This window comes from Alosa alosa, chromosome 1 (assembly GCF_017589495.1).
Source record: "Alosa alosa isolate M-15738 ecotype Scorff River chromosome 1, AALO_Geno_1.1, whole genome shotgun sequence".
Classification (NCBI taxonomy): domain Eukaryota; kingdom Metazoa; phylum Chordata; class Actinopteri; order Clupeiformes; family Clupeidae; genus Alosa; species Alosa alosa.
Genome location: NC_063189.1, coordinates 50,042,038 through 50,059,838, shown reverse-complemented (window position 1 = coordinate 50,059,838; position 17,801 = coordinate 50,042,038). Strand labels below are relative to the sequence as shown.

General features: G+C 35.9%; 1 protein-coding gene across 12 annotated transcripts in view; it reads right to left on the bottom strand.

Moving 5' to 3' along the window:
* obscnb (obscurin, cytoskeletal calmodulin and titin-interacting RhoGEF b) overlaps positions 1-17,801 on the bottom strand; it is a 191,499-nt gene that overhangs the window by 142,961 nt on the left and 30,737 nt on the right. For 11 of the 12 annotated variants that reach the window (XM_048246060.1, XM_048246078.1, XM_048246143.1 and 8 more), the window contains exons 13-18: positions 17,207-17,485; positions 16,477-16,755; positions 14,651-14,929; positions 14,281-14,556; positions 5,142-5,408; positions 4,743-5,012 (exon numbers count right to left, since the gene is read on the bottom strand). In XM_048246060.1, coding sequence (XP_048102017.1) covers positions 4,743-5,012; positions 5,142-5,408; positions 14,281-14,556; positions 14,651-14,929; positions 16,477-16,755; positions 17,207-17,485 — 1,650 coding nt within the window. The remainder of the gene's footprint in view (positions 1-4,742; positions 5,013-5,141; positions 5,409-14,280; positions 14,557-14,650; positions 14,930-16,476; positions 16,756-17,206; positions 17,486-17,801) is intronic. The other variant, XM_048246127.1, reaches the window with a different exon arrangement.

The window sequence follows — 17,801 nt, the reverse complement described above, 5'->3', positions numbered from 1 at the left end:
GTTGCTATGCTGGTTGCTAGGTTTTAACTGTGAATGTGGTTGCTAGGGTACTTGAAGTCGTTGCTAGGTTGTTGCTAGGGTGTCCATGGTGGCTACTATCAGAAATAAAGGAGTTACTACAGTGGTTTGCTAGTATAATCATATTGGTTGCTATGGAAACTGACATAGATGCTTAATTTCAATGGTTGCTAAATTGGTTGCTAGGTAGGTGGTGGTTTAATATAGTAGGCTAGAGGCTTAGTTGATGATAACTGACAGTTGGAATAGTTGAACAGTTAAATAGTTGGATAGTTTAAATGGTTAAATTGTTTAATATAGAATTATTGTAGTGAGGACCTTTATTTTGAAACAGTTGTGGGCAGAGGAAGCTGTTGAACAGGATCTGTAGTCTTAATAGAGCCATATTGTATACTTAAAGCCTGAGACAGACAGTTGCTGGAGGTGATCGGAACACTTGGCATAGGATTCTAAGTGCCCTACTGTGATGTCATAATCGCCAATGTTAAGTCTATGGGGAAATTTTTGTAGTTTTTAATTAATAGTTTAAAAAGTATAAAAGTTACAAAGTTGAAAAATACATAGCTGAAGTCACCTAAGTAAGAACTACGCAACGCAGTTTGAATGAAGTTTCTATGTTAAACGGTTGAAGCCGCATTAAACGCACAAAAAGCGTCAGCGGAATAATAAAAACATACTAGAAAAGCATTTCCTGAAGGAAATACAGTGCATGAAAATGCAAAAAATATGATGTCAAATATCATACAGAGTAAAAACAAACTATATTGGTTGCTAGGTAGATGAGGTTTAATATAGTTGGAATGACTCAACAGTTAAATAGGTGGATAGTTTATATAGGTAAATAATTTACTTGGTAGATAAGGTTTAATATAGTTGGAATGATTGAACGGTTAAATAAGTGGATAGTTTAAATGGTTAAATTATTTAGGTAGATAGTTGACGATAACTGACACTTGGAATGGCTCTAATGTTTGCTAGCAGTTATGCTAACTATATTAACAAAGATAATAATGTTAACCAAGTTACTATGCTAACTAGCATGCTAACAATGTTAAAATGCTAAGTATGCTAACCATGTGACTTAGCTAACTTAGCTAATTATTTTTAGCAGTTATGCTAACTAGCATGCTAACATGCTAATTACTATGCTAACCATGTTACTTAGCTGACTTAACTAATCATTTTAAGCAGTTTTGCTAAAAATGCTACCTAGCATGCTAACATGTTAGCATGCTAACTATGCTAACCATGTGACTTAGCTAACTTAGCTAATCATTATAAGCAGTTTTGCTAAAAATGGTAACTAGCATGTTAGCATGCTAACTATGCTAACCATGTGACTTAGCTAACTTAGCTAACTAGCTCCAGTGGGTAGGAGTCATAGTTGATGACAAGTAACAGTTACAATGGCTGAACAGTTAAAAGGTTCAGTAGTTTAAAGGGTTAAATTGTTTAACAGTGAAATATTGTAGTGAGGACTTTTATTCTGAAACAGTTTTTGGCAGAGGAAGCAGTTGAATAGGGTGTGTAGTCTTAATAGGGCCAGTTTGTATGCTTAAAGCCTGAGAATGGCAGTTGGGACAGGTGGCCCGAACACCTGCCATAGGATTCTAATTGCTTAACGGCTCTATTGTGATGTCATCAGCCCATGTTAAGTCTATGGGGAAATTTTGAACAGTTTTTAATTAATAGTTTAAAAAGTATAAAAGTTACAAAGCTGAAAAATACATAGCACCCATGTCCTAAGTAAGACCTACGTAACATAGTTTGAATGAAGTTTCTACGTTAAACGGTTGAAGCTGCATTAAACGCGTTAGAAGAAGAAGAATAAGAAGAAGCCTAGGAAGAACAGTACAGTGCATTTTCATGCACTGTAATAAGAAATTTTGGAAGAACAGTACAGTGCATTTTCATGCACTGTAATAAGAAGCCTAGGAAGAACAGTACAGTGCATTTTCATGCACTGTAACTAGAAAACGCAATTCCAGGGAATTACAAGTGCATGAAAATGCAAAACATATGGTGTGAAATATATTGTTAAAACAGATGATGTGCTAATTGGTACCAACATGATGAGGTTTAATATAGTTCAAATGACTGAACTAGGTAGATGAGGTTTAATATAGTTGGAATGACTGAACTAGGTAGATGAGGTTTAATATAGTTGGAATGACTGAACAGTTAAATAGGTGGATAGTTTAAAAGGTTAAATTATTTGCTAGGTAGATGAGGTTTAATATAGTTGGAATGACTGAACTAGGTAGATGAGGTTTAATATAGTTGGAATGACTGAACGGTTAAATAGGTGGATAGTGTAAAAGGTTAAATTATTTGCTAGGTAGATGAGGTTTAATATAGTTGGAATAACTGAACTAGGTAGATGAGGTTTAATATAGTTGGAACGACTGAACTAGGTAGATGAGGTTTAATATTGTTGGAATGACTGAACGGTTAAATAGGTGGATAGTGTAAAAGGTTAAATTATTTGCTAGGTAGATGAGGTTTAATATAGTTGGAATAACTGAACTAGGTAGATGAGGTTTAATATAGTTGGACTGACTGAACAGTCAAATAGGTGGATAGTTTAAAAGGTTAGCCTGAGAAACTGATAGGGTGCAGGTGGCCTGGCCACCTGGCCTAGGATTCTAATTGCTTAACGGCAGTCTTAATAGAGCCATATTGTATGCTTAAAGCCTGAGACAGAGTATATAGTTTAAAAGTTAAATGTAGATAGTGTAATGGATGTTGATAGACAGAAAGTTGAATGGATGTTGATAGGCAGATTGTTTAATGGATGTTGATGGATAGTTTAATGGGTGGATGAGTGAATGGTTTGAAGAGGATGAATGGATAGAAAGTTGGATGAAATGTGTCTTATATCCTTGTAGAATGGAGAAACACAGAGAGAGTTGGTCTAGTTCAGTAGAAAGCAGTTGATACAGGTGCAATCAGTTGAACTGATTCTTTGATGGGGCCTAGATGAGCAGCTGGAAGATGATACAGGTGCAAATCAAGTTAATTAGTCCATTGTGATGTCATCAGCCCATGTTAAGTCTATGGGGAAATTTTGAGTAGTTTTTAATTAATAGTTTAAAAAGTATAAAAGTTACAAAGATGAAAAATACAAAGCCCCATGTCCTAAGTAAGACCTACGCAACGCAGTTTGAATGAAGTTTCTACGTTAAACGGTTGAAGCTGCATTAGCTGCGTTAGAAGAAGAAGAATAATAAGAACTAGAGAATGTAATTCCAGGGAATTACGAGTGCATGAAAATGAAGCTAGGAAAGACATAGCATAGCTTAATAAAAAGTTGATAGTTTAGACGTAGACAGTTTAAAAGTTTAAAAGTCTAATGTTTGCTAGCCGTTATGCTAACAAAGCTAATTATTTTGACCAAGGTACTTAGTTAACTTAGGTCATTTTTTTAGCAGTTTTGAAAAAATGCTAACAATGGTAACTATGCTAACAATGTGACTTAGCTAACTTAGCTAATCATTTTTAGCAGTTATGCTAAAATGCTAACAATGCTAACTATGTTAATCACGTTACTTAGCTAACTTAGCTAATCATTTGTAGCAGTTTTATTAAAAATGCTAAAATGCTAACTATGTTAACTATGCTAACCATGTGACTTAGCTAACTTAGCTAATCATTTTAGCAGTTATGCTAAAATGATAACTATGCTAACATGCTAACTATGCTAACCATGTTACTTAGCTAACTTAGCTAATCATTTGTAGCAGTTTTACAAAAAATGCTAACATGCTAACTATGCTAACCATGTGACTCAGCTAACTTAGCTAATCATTTTTAGTAGTTCTGCTAAAATGTTAACTATGCTAACTATGCCAACAATGCTAATGATGCTAATGATGCTAACTAGCTAGTGAGGACTTTTATTTTGAAACAGTTGAAGGCAGAGGATACAGTTGATGGGAGTCATAGTTGACACAGTTACAGTAACAGTTGAACAGTTGATAACAGTTGAACAGTTAAAAAGTTGGATAGTTTAAAGGGACTTTTATTTTGAAACAGTTATGGGCACAGGAAGCAGTTGAACAGGATCTGCAGTCTTAATACAGCCATATTGTATGCTTAAAGCCTGAGACAGTTGCTCCAGATGGCCTGAACACCTGGCATAGGATTCTAATTGCTCTATTGTGATGTCATAATCTAATGTTAAGTCAATGGGGAAATTTTAGTAGTTTTTAATTAATAGTTTAAAAAGTATAAAAGTTACAAAGCTGAAAAATACATAGCTGAAGTCACCTAAGTAAGACCTACGCAACGCAGTTTGAACGAAGTTTCTACGTTAAACGGTTGAAGCCGCATTAAACGCACAAAAAACGTTAGAAGAAGAATAATAAGAAGAAATCGGATAACAGTAGAGTGCATTTTCATGCACTCTAATAAGAAGAAGCCTAGGAAGAACAGTAGAGTGCATTTTCATGCACTCTAATAAATCGGATAACAATAGAGTGCATTTTCATGCACTCTAATAAGAATAAATCGGATAACAGTAGAGTGCATTTTCGTACACTCTAATAATAATAATAAGAAATCGGATAACAGTAGAGTGCACTTTCATGCACTCTAATAAGTCGGAAGAAGTCTAAGGAATAACAATACAGTGCATTTGCATGCACTGTAATAAGAAGAATACTTCGGATAACAGAACAGTGCATTTTCATGCACTGTAATAAAGTGTTACCAAATAAACTTACGCTGTACTTGCAGTGTTGCTTTTGAGATCTTTTCTTCTGCCTCAATTGAAATCTCCCCTGCATCTTCTTGACAAATGTTAGTTATAGTGAGAGAATGACTGTTCCCTCCATGTGCAATCTTATACTTGGGCCCAGATTTAAGTGGAATACCGTTCCTCAGCCATTTCACTGTGACATCAGCAGGGGTAATGGAACATTTGAAAGTGCCTTCTGTGTTTTCAACTGCAACAATGTCAGTCAATTTGGAGGTAAATCTCACCAATCGAGGAGCTGAAATTAAATGATCAAATTATTAATTAATTAATTAATTAAATCAATTTGTATTATTTAATAATAATAATAATAATACATTTAAATTACTAAATAGCTTATATTATAACATATTACTGAGAAATTGACCTTTTGTATTGACTTTGACAGATGTCTTGTCATCTTTGCTTTCACAACTATACTCCCCGTCATCCTCCTTGGAAACTCCAGTCACTGTCAGAATGCATCTCATACCATCAGTGCTGATGCTGTACCTTCCACCACTCTTGATCTCTATCCCATTATGGCGCCAGATAACATGGCCTTTGGGCCTGTTAAGCTGGCAAACCAGGCTGAGGACACCCTCCAGCACTGCAGTCGTGGACTCCAAAGGTTGAGAAAATTTCAGATGTTCTTCTGGGGGGGCAAAACAGGTAATGTAGACACACACACACACACACACACACACTTCACATAAACAGTCTACAACTGCTTAAAAGACTATGGGCTATATTTTAGCGATCTGAAATGCACGGTCTGAAGCAAATGGTTTATATACATTTTAGGTGTGGTCAGTCCAAAATCGCTATCTCAATAGTGTAATAAGTTTGCCAGACGCCAGGCTCATTGATTATTGTCATTGGGTTGTTCTTATGTTTCTTATTCAGTCATGGGGTGTTCAGGGCTGTAAAGATATGCCTATTGAAACCAAAATTGCAATACTCATATCCACAAACCTGTGTTGCAGTGTGAAAAGGCAGAATCGCAACACACGCCTTCCGTCTTAACTACCAGTAGGATACAGTTGTCCATAAATAAATAAATATATAATATCATTCATCGTGCTTGTAGCTTTCATTGTAGAGCTATGCGTGCAACCTTACCAAACAGTATAGACGTACCTTAATAAATCTCAATACAAATTTCAAGTTTTTGCCTGAAATTGCACTGTGCCTATTTACAAGGGCATTGTTCCCACCTCTTTTGGGGCCTACCATCAAATGTTGGACCTCTAGAAAGCTGAGAACCTCACAAAGAGTTACAGAGGCTAGAATATAGTTTTTTTCTTTCTGCCAGATTACAAGCATCTCTGAACTGACCACATTTCAGCCCTCTAGGTCACTTGAAATCACTTAGAAACACAACTGAACCCTAGCACCAGGTCTTGTGAAGTTGTGTGCAAAAGTAGATCAATATAGAATGAAAACATAAGTGCTTTAGACTAGGGGTGGGTGATATATATATATATATATATATATATATATATATATATATATATTGTCTGCGATAATAACGTGATTGTTGTTTTAACAACATTTACATTATCGAGTATTAAATTACTTATGGGGAAAAAAACACTCGAAATCACGCATTGAAACCCCATACATTAACTAAATCCAGGAGGTTTATGCAAGAGAAGCCCCGTTGCAGCAGAGCAAGTGTCACATGATCGCTAGTGGGTCCACGTTGTCACACGCAGGTCTAATGTTTATTTTGTGTAGTGAGATCAAGACGAGCCTACTTGGGATTTTGTGCAGCTACTTCTGTTCACGTAGCATTGATGGGACAGTCACATTTTTTTCTACATGGTATTAAATGGAGAGAAAACATTTGCCTTTGGGTATTTTAATAGTGAGTTGTAAACAAAGAACTCTTCTCATGTAACCCTTTTGTAAATGGACTGAAGTTCGCTCTAAATATCTACGTGTATCGATTATGCTAACCGTTAGCATCTCTATGGGATTTCTCATATACATTAGCCATAAGCTAACACATTTGTTTCTATTCTGTAACTTGGAATGCTAGCCTACATGATTTCTCTTAAATAAAACATTGAAGGAAACTAGAAAAGCATTTCCTGAAGGAAATACAGTACATGAAAATGCAAAAATATGATGTAAAATATCATACAGAGTAAAAACAAACTATATTGGTTGCTAGGTAGATGAGGTTTAATATAGTTGGAATGACTGAACAGTTAAATAGGTGGATAGTTTATATGGTTAAATTATTTGCTAGGTAGTTGAGATTTAATATAGTTGGAATGACTGAACAGTTAAATAGGTGGATAGATAAATGGTTTTAAATTATTTAGGTAGATAGTTGACGATAACTGACAGTTGGAATGGCTCTAATTAAGTTATTTAACTTAGCTATTTTTTTCTAGCAGTTTTTAAAAAAATGTTAATAATGCTAAAGCTGTTAACTATGCTAACAATGTTAACTATGTGACTTAGCTAACTTAGCCAATAATTTATAGCAGTTATGCTAAAATACTAAGAATGCTAACATGCTAACCATGTGACTTAGCTAACTTAGCTATTCATTTTTAGCAGTTATGCTAACAATGTTAACTATGCTAACATGCTAACTATTACTAACCATGTTACTTAGCTAACTTAGCTAATGTTTTCTAATAGTTTTGTCAAAAATGTTAACTGTTAACAATGCTAACTAACATGTTATCAATGCTAACTATGCTAACCACGTGACTTTGCTAACTTAGCTTATCATTTTTAGTAGTTATACTAACTATACTAACTAGCATGCTAACAAACTAAAATGCTAACTATGCTAACCATGTGACTTAGCTAACTTACCTAATCATTTTAGTAGTTATGTTAACTATGCTAACTACCATGCTAACAATGTTAAAATGTTAACTATGCTAACCATGTGACTTAGCTAACCTAGCTAAGCATTTTTAGTAGTTATGCTAACTAGCATGCTAACAATGCTAACATGCTAACTATGCTAACCATGTTACTTAGCTAACTTAGTAGGGCCGGGATAAACGATTATTTTTTAAACGATTAATCTAGCGATTATTTATTCGATGCATCTAATCTAACGATTAATTTTTTCAGTCCGATTCGATTTCGATTATCTCCCCATTAATTCACTAATAGCAACTTATACATGTTTATTTGGTGAGCGTATGTTGTGTCGACCAGTCATGAAAACTGGGTCTAATTCCAAACTCTTTTCTTCAGTGGTTCCATGTTGGTGGAATGAACTGCCCAGTGCTCTCCGTTCCTGTGGTAGTTTTGGGTCGTTTAAGAGGGGTCTAAAGACATTCCTATTCAACATATACTTAGTTGTTTAAGTGCTTATGTGTTATGGTTTATATAATGTTGTTTTATTTTAATTGGGCTGTTAATTAATTTGACATTATTGTTTATTATTGATATTCTCCTTAATGTAGTCTTAGCATGTCATTGTTTTTATATTATTGATTGAATTGACATTATTGTTTTATTATTGCCTTTCCCCTTTTTTACATTGCTTTTTATTAGGCTATTGCTTGAATTGATATTATTGTGTACTACAACTATTCTCCTTACTATATTTGACCTACATTTTAATCTGTTCCCTGTTCAATTTTAAATATTATTATGTTGTTTTGTATTCATGTGTCGCTTTGGACAAAGGCGTCTGCTAAATCCATAACCATAACCATATTTACATATCTGAATGAAAAAACATTGCAATATATGTTTATTGCTCTTAAGATTCCAAAATAAAAGACTATACAAGTGCAAAGTAATGCATTCTTAGTCAGAGGTAGCATTCAATAAAGTTCAGTAGTGTATGTCTAATTGAGTGCCTGTCATTTTAAGATGTTCGTGTGGGAATCCTTGCAATTAACATTAACACAGTTAAAAGGCTGCTGATGTGTGGATGCAATTCATAACGTAGTTAGTTCAAATAACGGTTCGTACTTCTCCTTTGGACAAGCACTTTTGAGTCTTGGAAAACACTTTTCCATTTACATCAGGATTTTGCAAACATTCAGAGTCAATAAAATGAGCCCTGCATGAGTAACGAATACAAGCAGCTGCAAGTAAGCATGCTAAACTTGACATCCAAACAGTATTCTAACGTTAGCTTTGAGATACTGCTTGATTGCATACTGTAACTTAACTTAGTTTAGTCTCCTCAATTGTGATAAGACCTTAGCAGAGTTTACTTTAACTTTAATGCAGCAGTTTTGAACAAATTTGTGCAGCATGGTCACAATGCTAAGCGGATTTAATAGCAATTTAGCCCACTGTGTTCTATGCAGTGCTTCTATGTGGCGACAACAATCCTTCAACAATCGTGAATATTTTGTTAAATGCACATGCAGAGGAGGAGCAGCGGGCTCGTTACGAGAGAGAGAGAGCGGGCGGGGCGAGGAAAGGCTGTGTGAGTAAAAAGTGCAGCTCAATGAAATTATTTTATCTCATCTTTAATTTAAATAGTAGGCATACAACATAGAACATCAATGTGTGGTGGCAGGCTTTGATTTCGTGGTGCCCAGCCACAGATTAGTCAATGTATGGAAAAGCGAAGGTGTAAAATTAAAAATATTTAGCAGCACACGTCGACGCGTTGTCCCAGCCCTATAACTTAGCTAATCATTAAATACTAACAATGTTAGCAATGCTAACTATGCTAACCATGTTACTTAACTAACTTAGCTAATCATTTTTAGCAGTTTTGCTAAAAATGCTAACAATGCTAACTATGAGAGTAAAACTAGCATGCTAACTATGCTAACCATGTTACTTAGCAAACCGTGCTAATCATTTTTAGCAGTTATGTTAACTATGTTAACTAACATGCTAAAATGCTAACTATGCTAACCATGTTACTTAACTAACTTAGCTAATCATTTTAGCAGTTTTGTTAAAAATGTTAACTATATTAGCAATGTTAACATGCTAACTATGCTAACCATGTTACTTAGCTAACTTAGCAAATCAGTTTCGTTAAAAATGCTAACAATGCTAACCATGCTAACTAGCTACAGTGGGTAGGAGTCATAGTTGATGACAAGTAACAGTTACAATGGCTGAACAGTTAAAAAGTTCAGTAGTTTAAAGGGTTAATTGTTTAACAGTGAAATATTGTAGTGAGGACTTATTTTGAAACAGTTTTTGGCAGAGGAAGCAGTTGAACAGGCTGTGTAGTCTTAATAGAGCCAGTTTGTATGCTTAAAGCCTGAGACTGGCAGTTGAACCAGGTGGCCTGACCACCTGGCATAGGATTCTAATTGCTTAACGGCTCTATTGTGATGTCATCAGCCCATGTTAAGTCTATGGAGAATTTTGAGTAGTTTTTAATTAATAGTTTAAAAAGTATAAAAGTTACAAAGCTGAATAATACATAGCACTCTTGTCCTAAGTAAGACCTACGTAACATAGTTTGAATGAAGTTTCTACGGTTGAAGCTGCATTAAACGCGTTAGAAGAAGAAGAATAAGAAGAAGCCTGGGAAGAACAGTACAGTGCATTTTCAGAGATGTACTCTGTTGGTCTGCTTAGTTTTACAGTGAATCCTACGTAAAGGTTTTTGAAAGGAGCTTCAGACTTTCTCTTGGGAAACTGTTAGGCCTAGTCATCTTCTCTAATGTAGCTGGCTAGACCATGTCATTGCTGTGGCTACAGGTTTGGGTTAAAGGCTGGTCTCCAGTAGAGGCCTGGTCTGTTTTTTAGTTTCGGGTTGTATTTAATCTTCTAAAACCCGTCAGATCGTCTGTTTAAAGATTCGCAATGACACGAAACCGTTACAGAAAGGAGGTTACAGCAGTGTGAATTAGATGTTGCACGTTGTTACAAGCCGTCGCAAAGCATTCACATGTCTGGTCACAGTTGCAAGGTTTTAGAATGTTGCATCAAGTTGCTGCTCATCTCGTTGCGAATCTTGGGTGTGATTTGGGCTTAAGTATGGCACAGACTGCGCACGTTATGATTAGATGGCATTAAAAGACTGCGGTGGGGAAAAGCTAGAGTTCCAAATTATATAACTTTTTTCCCAATATGAACTATGCCTATATGTCCGACTTAGTCATCGTTCAATTCATCCCTTGTGTTTAAAATTTGCAGATAGGCCGATGGTAAGCTTGTTTTTATGCTGGCAACAAAACCAGAACGGTTCGTGAACGTTATTCTTTATTCTAAATGCCATGGCGATAAAGAGAAAGAAGTCAGAAAAGGAATTTACCTTAGACTAGGCTATATCAGAGCCCGTCTACGGACATTCTCTGGCTATATAACCTACTGAAATAGGTTTATGATGTAAAGTCAAGTGCGCTTCTAGGGACTGGTGTGTGCGCTGCAAGAAGTTTTATTGATGAGTCAGAGTGGCAAGTGCTGCGCATAGTTGCAGTGGAATGTGGCTGCCCAGGGCATTATAAAACTTCTCACTCTTAGACCTACTCATACGGCGGTGAAATGGCGTATTTAGCTGTCTAAATTCGAATCATATGCTGGGGGCGAAATCGTCGGACATCCATGATTATTTTGTTATTCAGCACCCCTGGTCAAAAATAAGTTCCCGCACGCCTGGAAGTAGGCTATGATTTGAATGTAGACTGTTGTCAAATTTGGCAAATACAAAACGGGAGAAACAATATGGTTCATGCTCTCTCATGCTGTTTCATTCATGCCGAAAAGGAGGGAGAATGAAACATTAAGCACGTTCCACTTTTGCATAAATAATTCCTGAACGGTTTTGGTCAGGGCTGATAATGCAACTGTATTTGACAAAGGACCGATATAGGCTATTTGCTAGTGACAAAATATGAGCTTTCAGTATGATACGATCTCTTTGTAGATTACGTTTAATTAAAACGTGGTTCATCTGTTCTGGCTATCCCCGCTATTTGGATCTTACTGTATCTCACTCAATGAACAACACTAAATGAATGATGATCCGTAATTGTCATCAGATAGCCTAGGTAGACATTCAGTGTATTTGAAATAATTAATTCAATAATATTTTCCATCTTTGCAGAGGAAAAGTTTTGTGTAAAGGGAATTAAAGGCCTGTCTCATTTAGACGCCTGTCTCTAATACTAGCCGGTGCAGTTTGGCGATTCGGGAAAATAAAAGCCCGGGCTATTATTTGGAGTTTTACGGTATTCATAAATAATGAGCTGTAAAGTAACTCAGACAATTTTTTTAAAGGATATTGACTAATTATCGTTATCGTGAAAATCACAAAAAATAGAGATATTATTTTTTGTCTATATCGCCCACCCCTACTTTAGACTATTATTTGCCAAGGTATGCTCATGCATTTTGTAAAATGCCTATGGAAACTCCCCATAGGACTTTTTGTTATCCAAAATGCATACTGACAATCAAATGCTTACTGCACATGAACCCCTTTGTGTAGAAGCATAATCCTGGTCTCAAATGAAAGGTAACACTTTGAGGTTTCTTGTGAACTATTTAGATTGTATGTCAGGTGTTCTGATATAGACTGACTACACAAAATATGGAATAAGTACAAAAAAGTCTCTATTTTTGCATTTACTTTGTTGGTTCAATGAGTGTGTATAAGATAGACTATACATCTGTACAATTAATATTGGATAACACAACATGAAGATTCAATTTATATGGATTCTTGTGAATATTTCAGTACCCAATATGTTGCATCTACTTATTGTGCTGCAGCTACACTGCATTTTGGATCAAATTTAATTGAGACATAATAAGATTAATCTGAGAATGTAAAGCCAAAAGAGTCAAAACTTTGAAATTGTGTCTAATAGGGCTGGGACAACGCGTCGACTTAATCGATGACATCGACGCAAAAAATACGTTGACGCAAAATATGAGCGTCGATTCGTCAAGCATAACGTGTGCTGCTAAATATTTTTAATCTTACACCTTCAGTGTTTCCCATACGTTGGCTAATCTGTGGCTGGGCACCACGAAATCAAAACCGGCCACCACACGTTGATGTTCTATGTTGTAGGCCTACTATTTAAATGAAAGATAAGATAAAATAATTTCATTGAGCTGCACTTTTTACTCACACAGCCTTTTACTTGCAGCTGCTTGTATTCATTATTCATGCAGGGCTCATTTTATTGACTCTGAATGTTTGCAAAATCCCGATGTAAATGGAAAAGTGTTTTCCAAGACTCAAAAGTGTTTGTCCAAAGGAGAAGTACGAACCGTTATTTGAATTACCCCCTCTCCTTGCCCCACTCTCTCCCTCTGGGCCCTCTCTTCTCTTTTATTACACAATGCGCTCAGGGGTGTGGCAATGAAGGTGTGGTCTTGGCGCATTATATAAATATTGCTATCTTACACTAAAAAGCATTACGCCACTGACCAAGAAACACCTGGTCTAAAGCAAAAGGTGCATATGAAGCACAGCTTAAGACGCACTGGTACAAGATTTTGTACTTGTCTGAGTTCTAGTTGCCTACAGAATACGTTTCAAAGTCCTGCTCCTGGGATACAAGGCCCTACACAATTATACCCCCACCTATCTCACTGATCTCCTGGAAGTTTACATCCCAGCCTGCTCACTGAGATCCTCCTCAGCAGGCCTACTGCATGTCCCTAATGTGAACCTCGGCACCCTGAGAGAGGGCTTTCAGCTACATCGCTACAAGATGGCTTATGGACTGACTGACTGACTTTTACTTTTATTTTCATTTTATGTGATTACTATAATTTGAGTTTTTTTTTTTTTTTCAATATTGTTACAGCCCTAGTCATGGGAATGTTTTGGGCGTAACATCCTTTAAACCAATGAAAGTGACATCTGAAAATCCCCTTTAAGAGCAAGGAGCGCAACATCAAACAGTGTGCTGGTATTTCACACCTAACCTTGCTTTACTAGTGTGTGACTAGCAAAGTATCGCCCACATGCATCTGCACTCACCTATTATCTGAACTCATAGGCAAAGTGAAACTAACTTCACGGTGGTCTCATAGGCAACGACAAAACAGTTCTACACAGTTGTTTACTTTCACTATTGACTGACATAGAAAACATAGCCTGAAAAAAAGCAACACTTACCCCAATAATGTTTGAATGACTGAATCCTAAGGATATTTATCCTGTAGACAAGTAGTTGCCTGTGACTCATAGCCCTGGTTGCTAAGGGCATTGTGACAGTGTGTCTGTGCTTTATATGCGCCTTTCACTTTAGACCAGGTTTTTTCGGTCAGTGGCGTAATGATTTTTAGTGGCTGTAAGATAGCGATTTTTAGATCATGCACCTGACCACACCTATTTTAAATGACACATCCGTGGGCACAATATTAAATTGAACTACAGCGTTTGGTGAAAAATGTATCACTGAATTGGGTGTAAGATAGAAACAAGCCTTGTGTTGCGCTTGGCACCAGGTTGTCCCAAGTGTACTGTAAGATATAGCCCTATATTTAAAATGGAAGCTGCTGTATCAACAACTAAATCCAAAGTAATACAAGTTCTCATTTCAAATATTGGAAATATTGGAATTTGTTTTAAAAAGATACTGATTTTTACAAACCTTTCACAAGAACTTTGAAGTCCATCTTGTCATCAACAGTTTGACAAGTGTATGTACCACTGTCTTTGAGCTCAGCAGAGTTCACTGTCAGGATGCAATGAAGACCTTCCTTCTTCAAGTCATATTTTCTACAATCCTTAAGCTCCACACCATCTCTGAACCATCTCACAATTGCATTTTCAGACATCAGTTCAGTGGACAGAATTATTTTCTCTGTTGCTTGTACCACAACTGCATCTTTGGTCACAGACTTTTTTTGGAATTTGGCAGAAGCCTCTATAAAATGCAAATGCAGATGAAAACAGAAAAAGTTCTTGACTCCCAGCTATATCGTAAATATTTTGCAAACTTTTAAAAACGCATGCCATACCTGCTATGTGAATCTTGAACACTAGTTTCTCTTTCCCAGCCTCACAGATGTACTCCCCAGCATCCTTCTTCTCCACACTGTCCAACACCAGCTGACATGTTTTACCCTTCATCTCCATATGGACGGTTTTACTTGAGCTCAACAGATGACCATCCTTGTACCATTTGACCTCGGTTTTTGAGTTGGCCACTTCACAGCTCAGAGTTGCTTTCTGAGAGATTTCTGCTTTAACCTCCTTTTGGACAGACTCCTTGTTAGCAAAGCCAGCTTCTTGGATATCTGTGATAGAATGACAGAGCAAACAATGGTTGAGTATCTTTTTAAAACAAAATTGAAAATGAGAAAATTATTATTTTTTTGTTATTTATCTTTGGGTAAAAAAAAATGAATTTGATTTGATAATTAACTTTTTGTTGGAACGTCCTATGTATATTTAACATATATATACAATTTAGAACATAGAACTTATGAATAAAATACAATGTGCATTGCTGCTTTTTTGTATCACTGTATCACTGTGGTTGAATAACACTGGTTGAATATCTGTTAAAAAAAGTGGTTCTCAAACTGAACTATTTCTAATGGTATGCTGGTGTCTCCGAGATGTCAAATCTATCTTTTACTGACAGGAACGACTGTCTGTCTATGTCTGTTATTAACATATCTATTGAACAGTTTGTTTGAATGATTTCAAACTCGTCAGGTGTCTTGCTACTGGAACGAGTGAGTGCAGCGCCAAGTATGACATTAGGATAAGAAATGCACAATATTTGTGATCTTTTCAATTCAAATTTCCTGAATTGTATAAAAAAATATTGTATAAACACACTGCAAAAACGAATTATCTTATAGCTAACCAAGTGTTATTAAGATGAAAAAATCTGGTTGGTATTATTTTCAAAGACCTATAAAGATCCTTACCTAGCGCTTTTTCGGAAAATCATTTGACTTAATTTAAGAAGAGTTTGACTTATTTTAAGATGTCTCGTCCTGAAAACACGCAATTTTTTCTGCCAGAGTGTTTAGTAAATTTGTCCTAAAAACAAGCAAATTTGTTTGCCAGTGTGTTGAGCAAATTTGTCTTGATAAGACTCCTTAAAATAAATCAAAATGATCTTTCGAGAGAGCGCTAGGTAAGTCTCTTAATACCAAATAGATTTTTTGATCTTAATATAAGATTAATAACACTTGGTTAGATTTTACCTTTTGCAGTGCACTGTTAACTACATATTTTTAATGGAATATCTACATGTATACTCATGAAAGCATATTTCCTGAAACCAAAATCCCTGTATTTCAATTCCTGTGTTTCTGCTAGTTCTACTTTCTACTTCTTAGCAAAGCCAATTGTTTTAGATTTCTGTGATAAAATGACAGAGCATACAATGGCCAAGTACATTTTAAAACCAAATTGGAGATGAGAAAATTACACTATATTTTATATTCATACATGGGAAAATATGTAAAATTCATTTAGATAATTTTTTGGTTGAACATCCTTTATCTATGTAAATGTAGCATTAAATGTTTCATAATTAAATGTAATGTCCATTAATGTTTTTTTCCCAGTCACAAATAATCTAAAACAAATGTCCTTGTTTATATTTTATTACTGATACAATTCAGGTTATTTGAATTGAAAAAAATGATTTTCCCTAATAAACACTGTTGGCTACAGATTTTGAGTGCACTATCTACATACTAGTAAAAGGCATATTAACCAAGGCATCAAAACTCCTGCATTTTGATATAGGCATGCCCATGTTTCCACTATCAGGCAAGGCCAGTTGTGTTTCCACTGTAACGTTGCAAAACTCACTACATACCTGCTACGTGAATCTTGAACACTAGTTTCTCTTTCCCAGCCTCACAGATGTACTCCCCAGCATCTTTCTTCTCCACACTATCCAACACCAACTGACGCGTTTTACCCTTCATCTCCATGTGGACGGTTTTACTTGAGCTCAACAGATGACCATCCTTGTACCATTTGACTTCGGTCTTTGAGTTGGCCACTTCACAGGTAAGAGTAGCTTTTTGAGAAATGGCTGCTTTAACCACCTTTTGGACAGACTCCCTATTAGCAAAGCCAGTTTCTTGGATTTCTGAGACAGGATGACAGAACACACAATGGTTGAGTATCTTTTAAAAACAAAATTGGAAATGAGAAAATTATGCATTTTTTGGTATTTATCAATGGGTAAAAGAATTGAATTTAATTTGGTAATTCACTTTTCATGGAACAGCCTATAGTCATGTATGTTTAACATTAAAAACTTTAGAATATAATGCAGCGTGCTTTGCTGCTTTTTTCATTTCTAAGATTCGCCAACAAATGTCCTTGTTTATGAGGGAAAATCCATTTGAAATAACCTGAATTGTATCACAACACTGTTGACTACAGATATTGAATGGAATATCTACATACTGTACTCTTGGAAAGGCACATTTACTGCCGCCAAAACTCCAGTATTTCAATACCTGTGTTACTACTATTGGGAAGGCCTGTTGTGTTTCCACTGCACCAGCTGTAACGTTGCAAAACTCACTACATACCTGCTACGTGAATCTTGAACACTAGTTTCTCTTTCCCAGCCTCACAGATGTACTCCCCAGCATCCTTCTTCTCCACACTGTCCAACACCAACTGACACGTTTTACCCTTCATCTCCATGTGGACGGTTTTACTTGAGCTCAACAGATGACCATCCTTGTACCATTTGACTTCGGTCTTTGAGTTGGCCACTTCACAGCTCAGAGTAGCTTTCTGAGAGATTTCTGCTTTAACCTCCTTTTGGACAGACTCCTTGTTAGCAAAGCCAGTTTCCTGGATTTCTGTGATAGAATGACAGAGCAAAAAAATGGCTGAGTACCTTGTAAAAACAAAATTGGAAATGAGAAAATTATTAATTCTTTGGCATTGATCAATGGGTTAAAATGTTGAATTTGATTTGATAATTCACTTTTCTTGGAGCAGCCTATATTTATGTATGTTTAACAATAAAAACTTCAGAATATAATGCGGTGTGCATTGCTGTTTTTTTTTTTTTTTTTTAAGAATCTCCAACAAATGTCCTTGTTTATGAGGGAAAATCCATTTGAAATAAGTAAGGGATAATGCCCGACGAGGTGTCCATTATCAGGAGTAAAT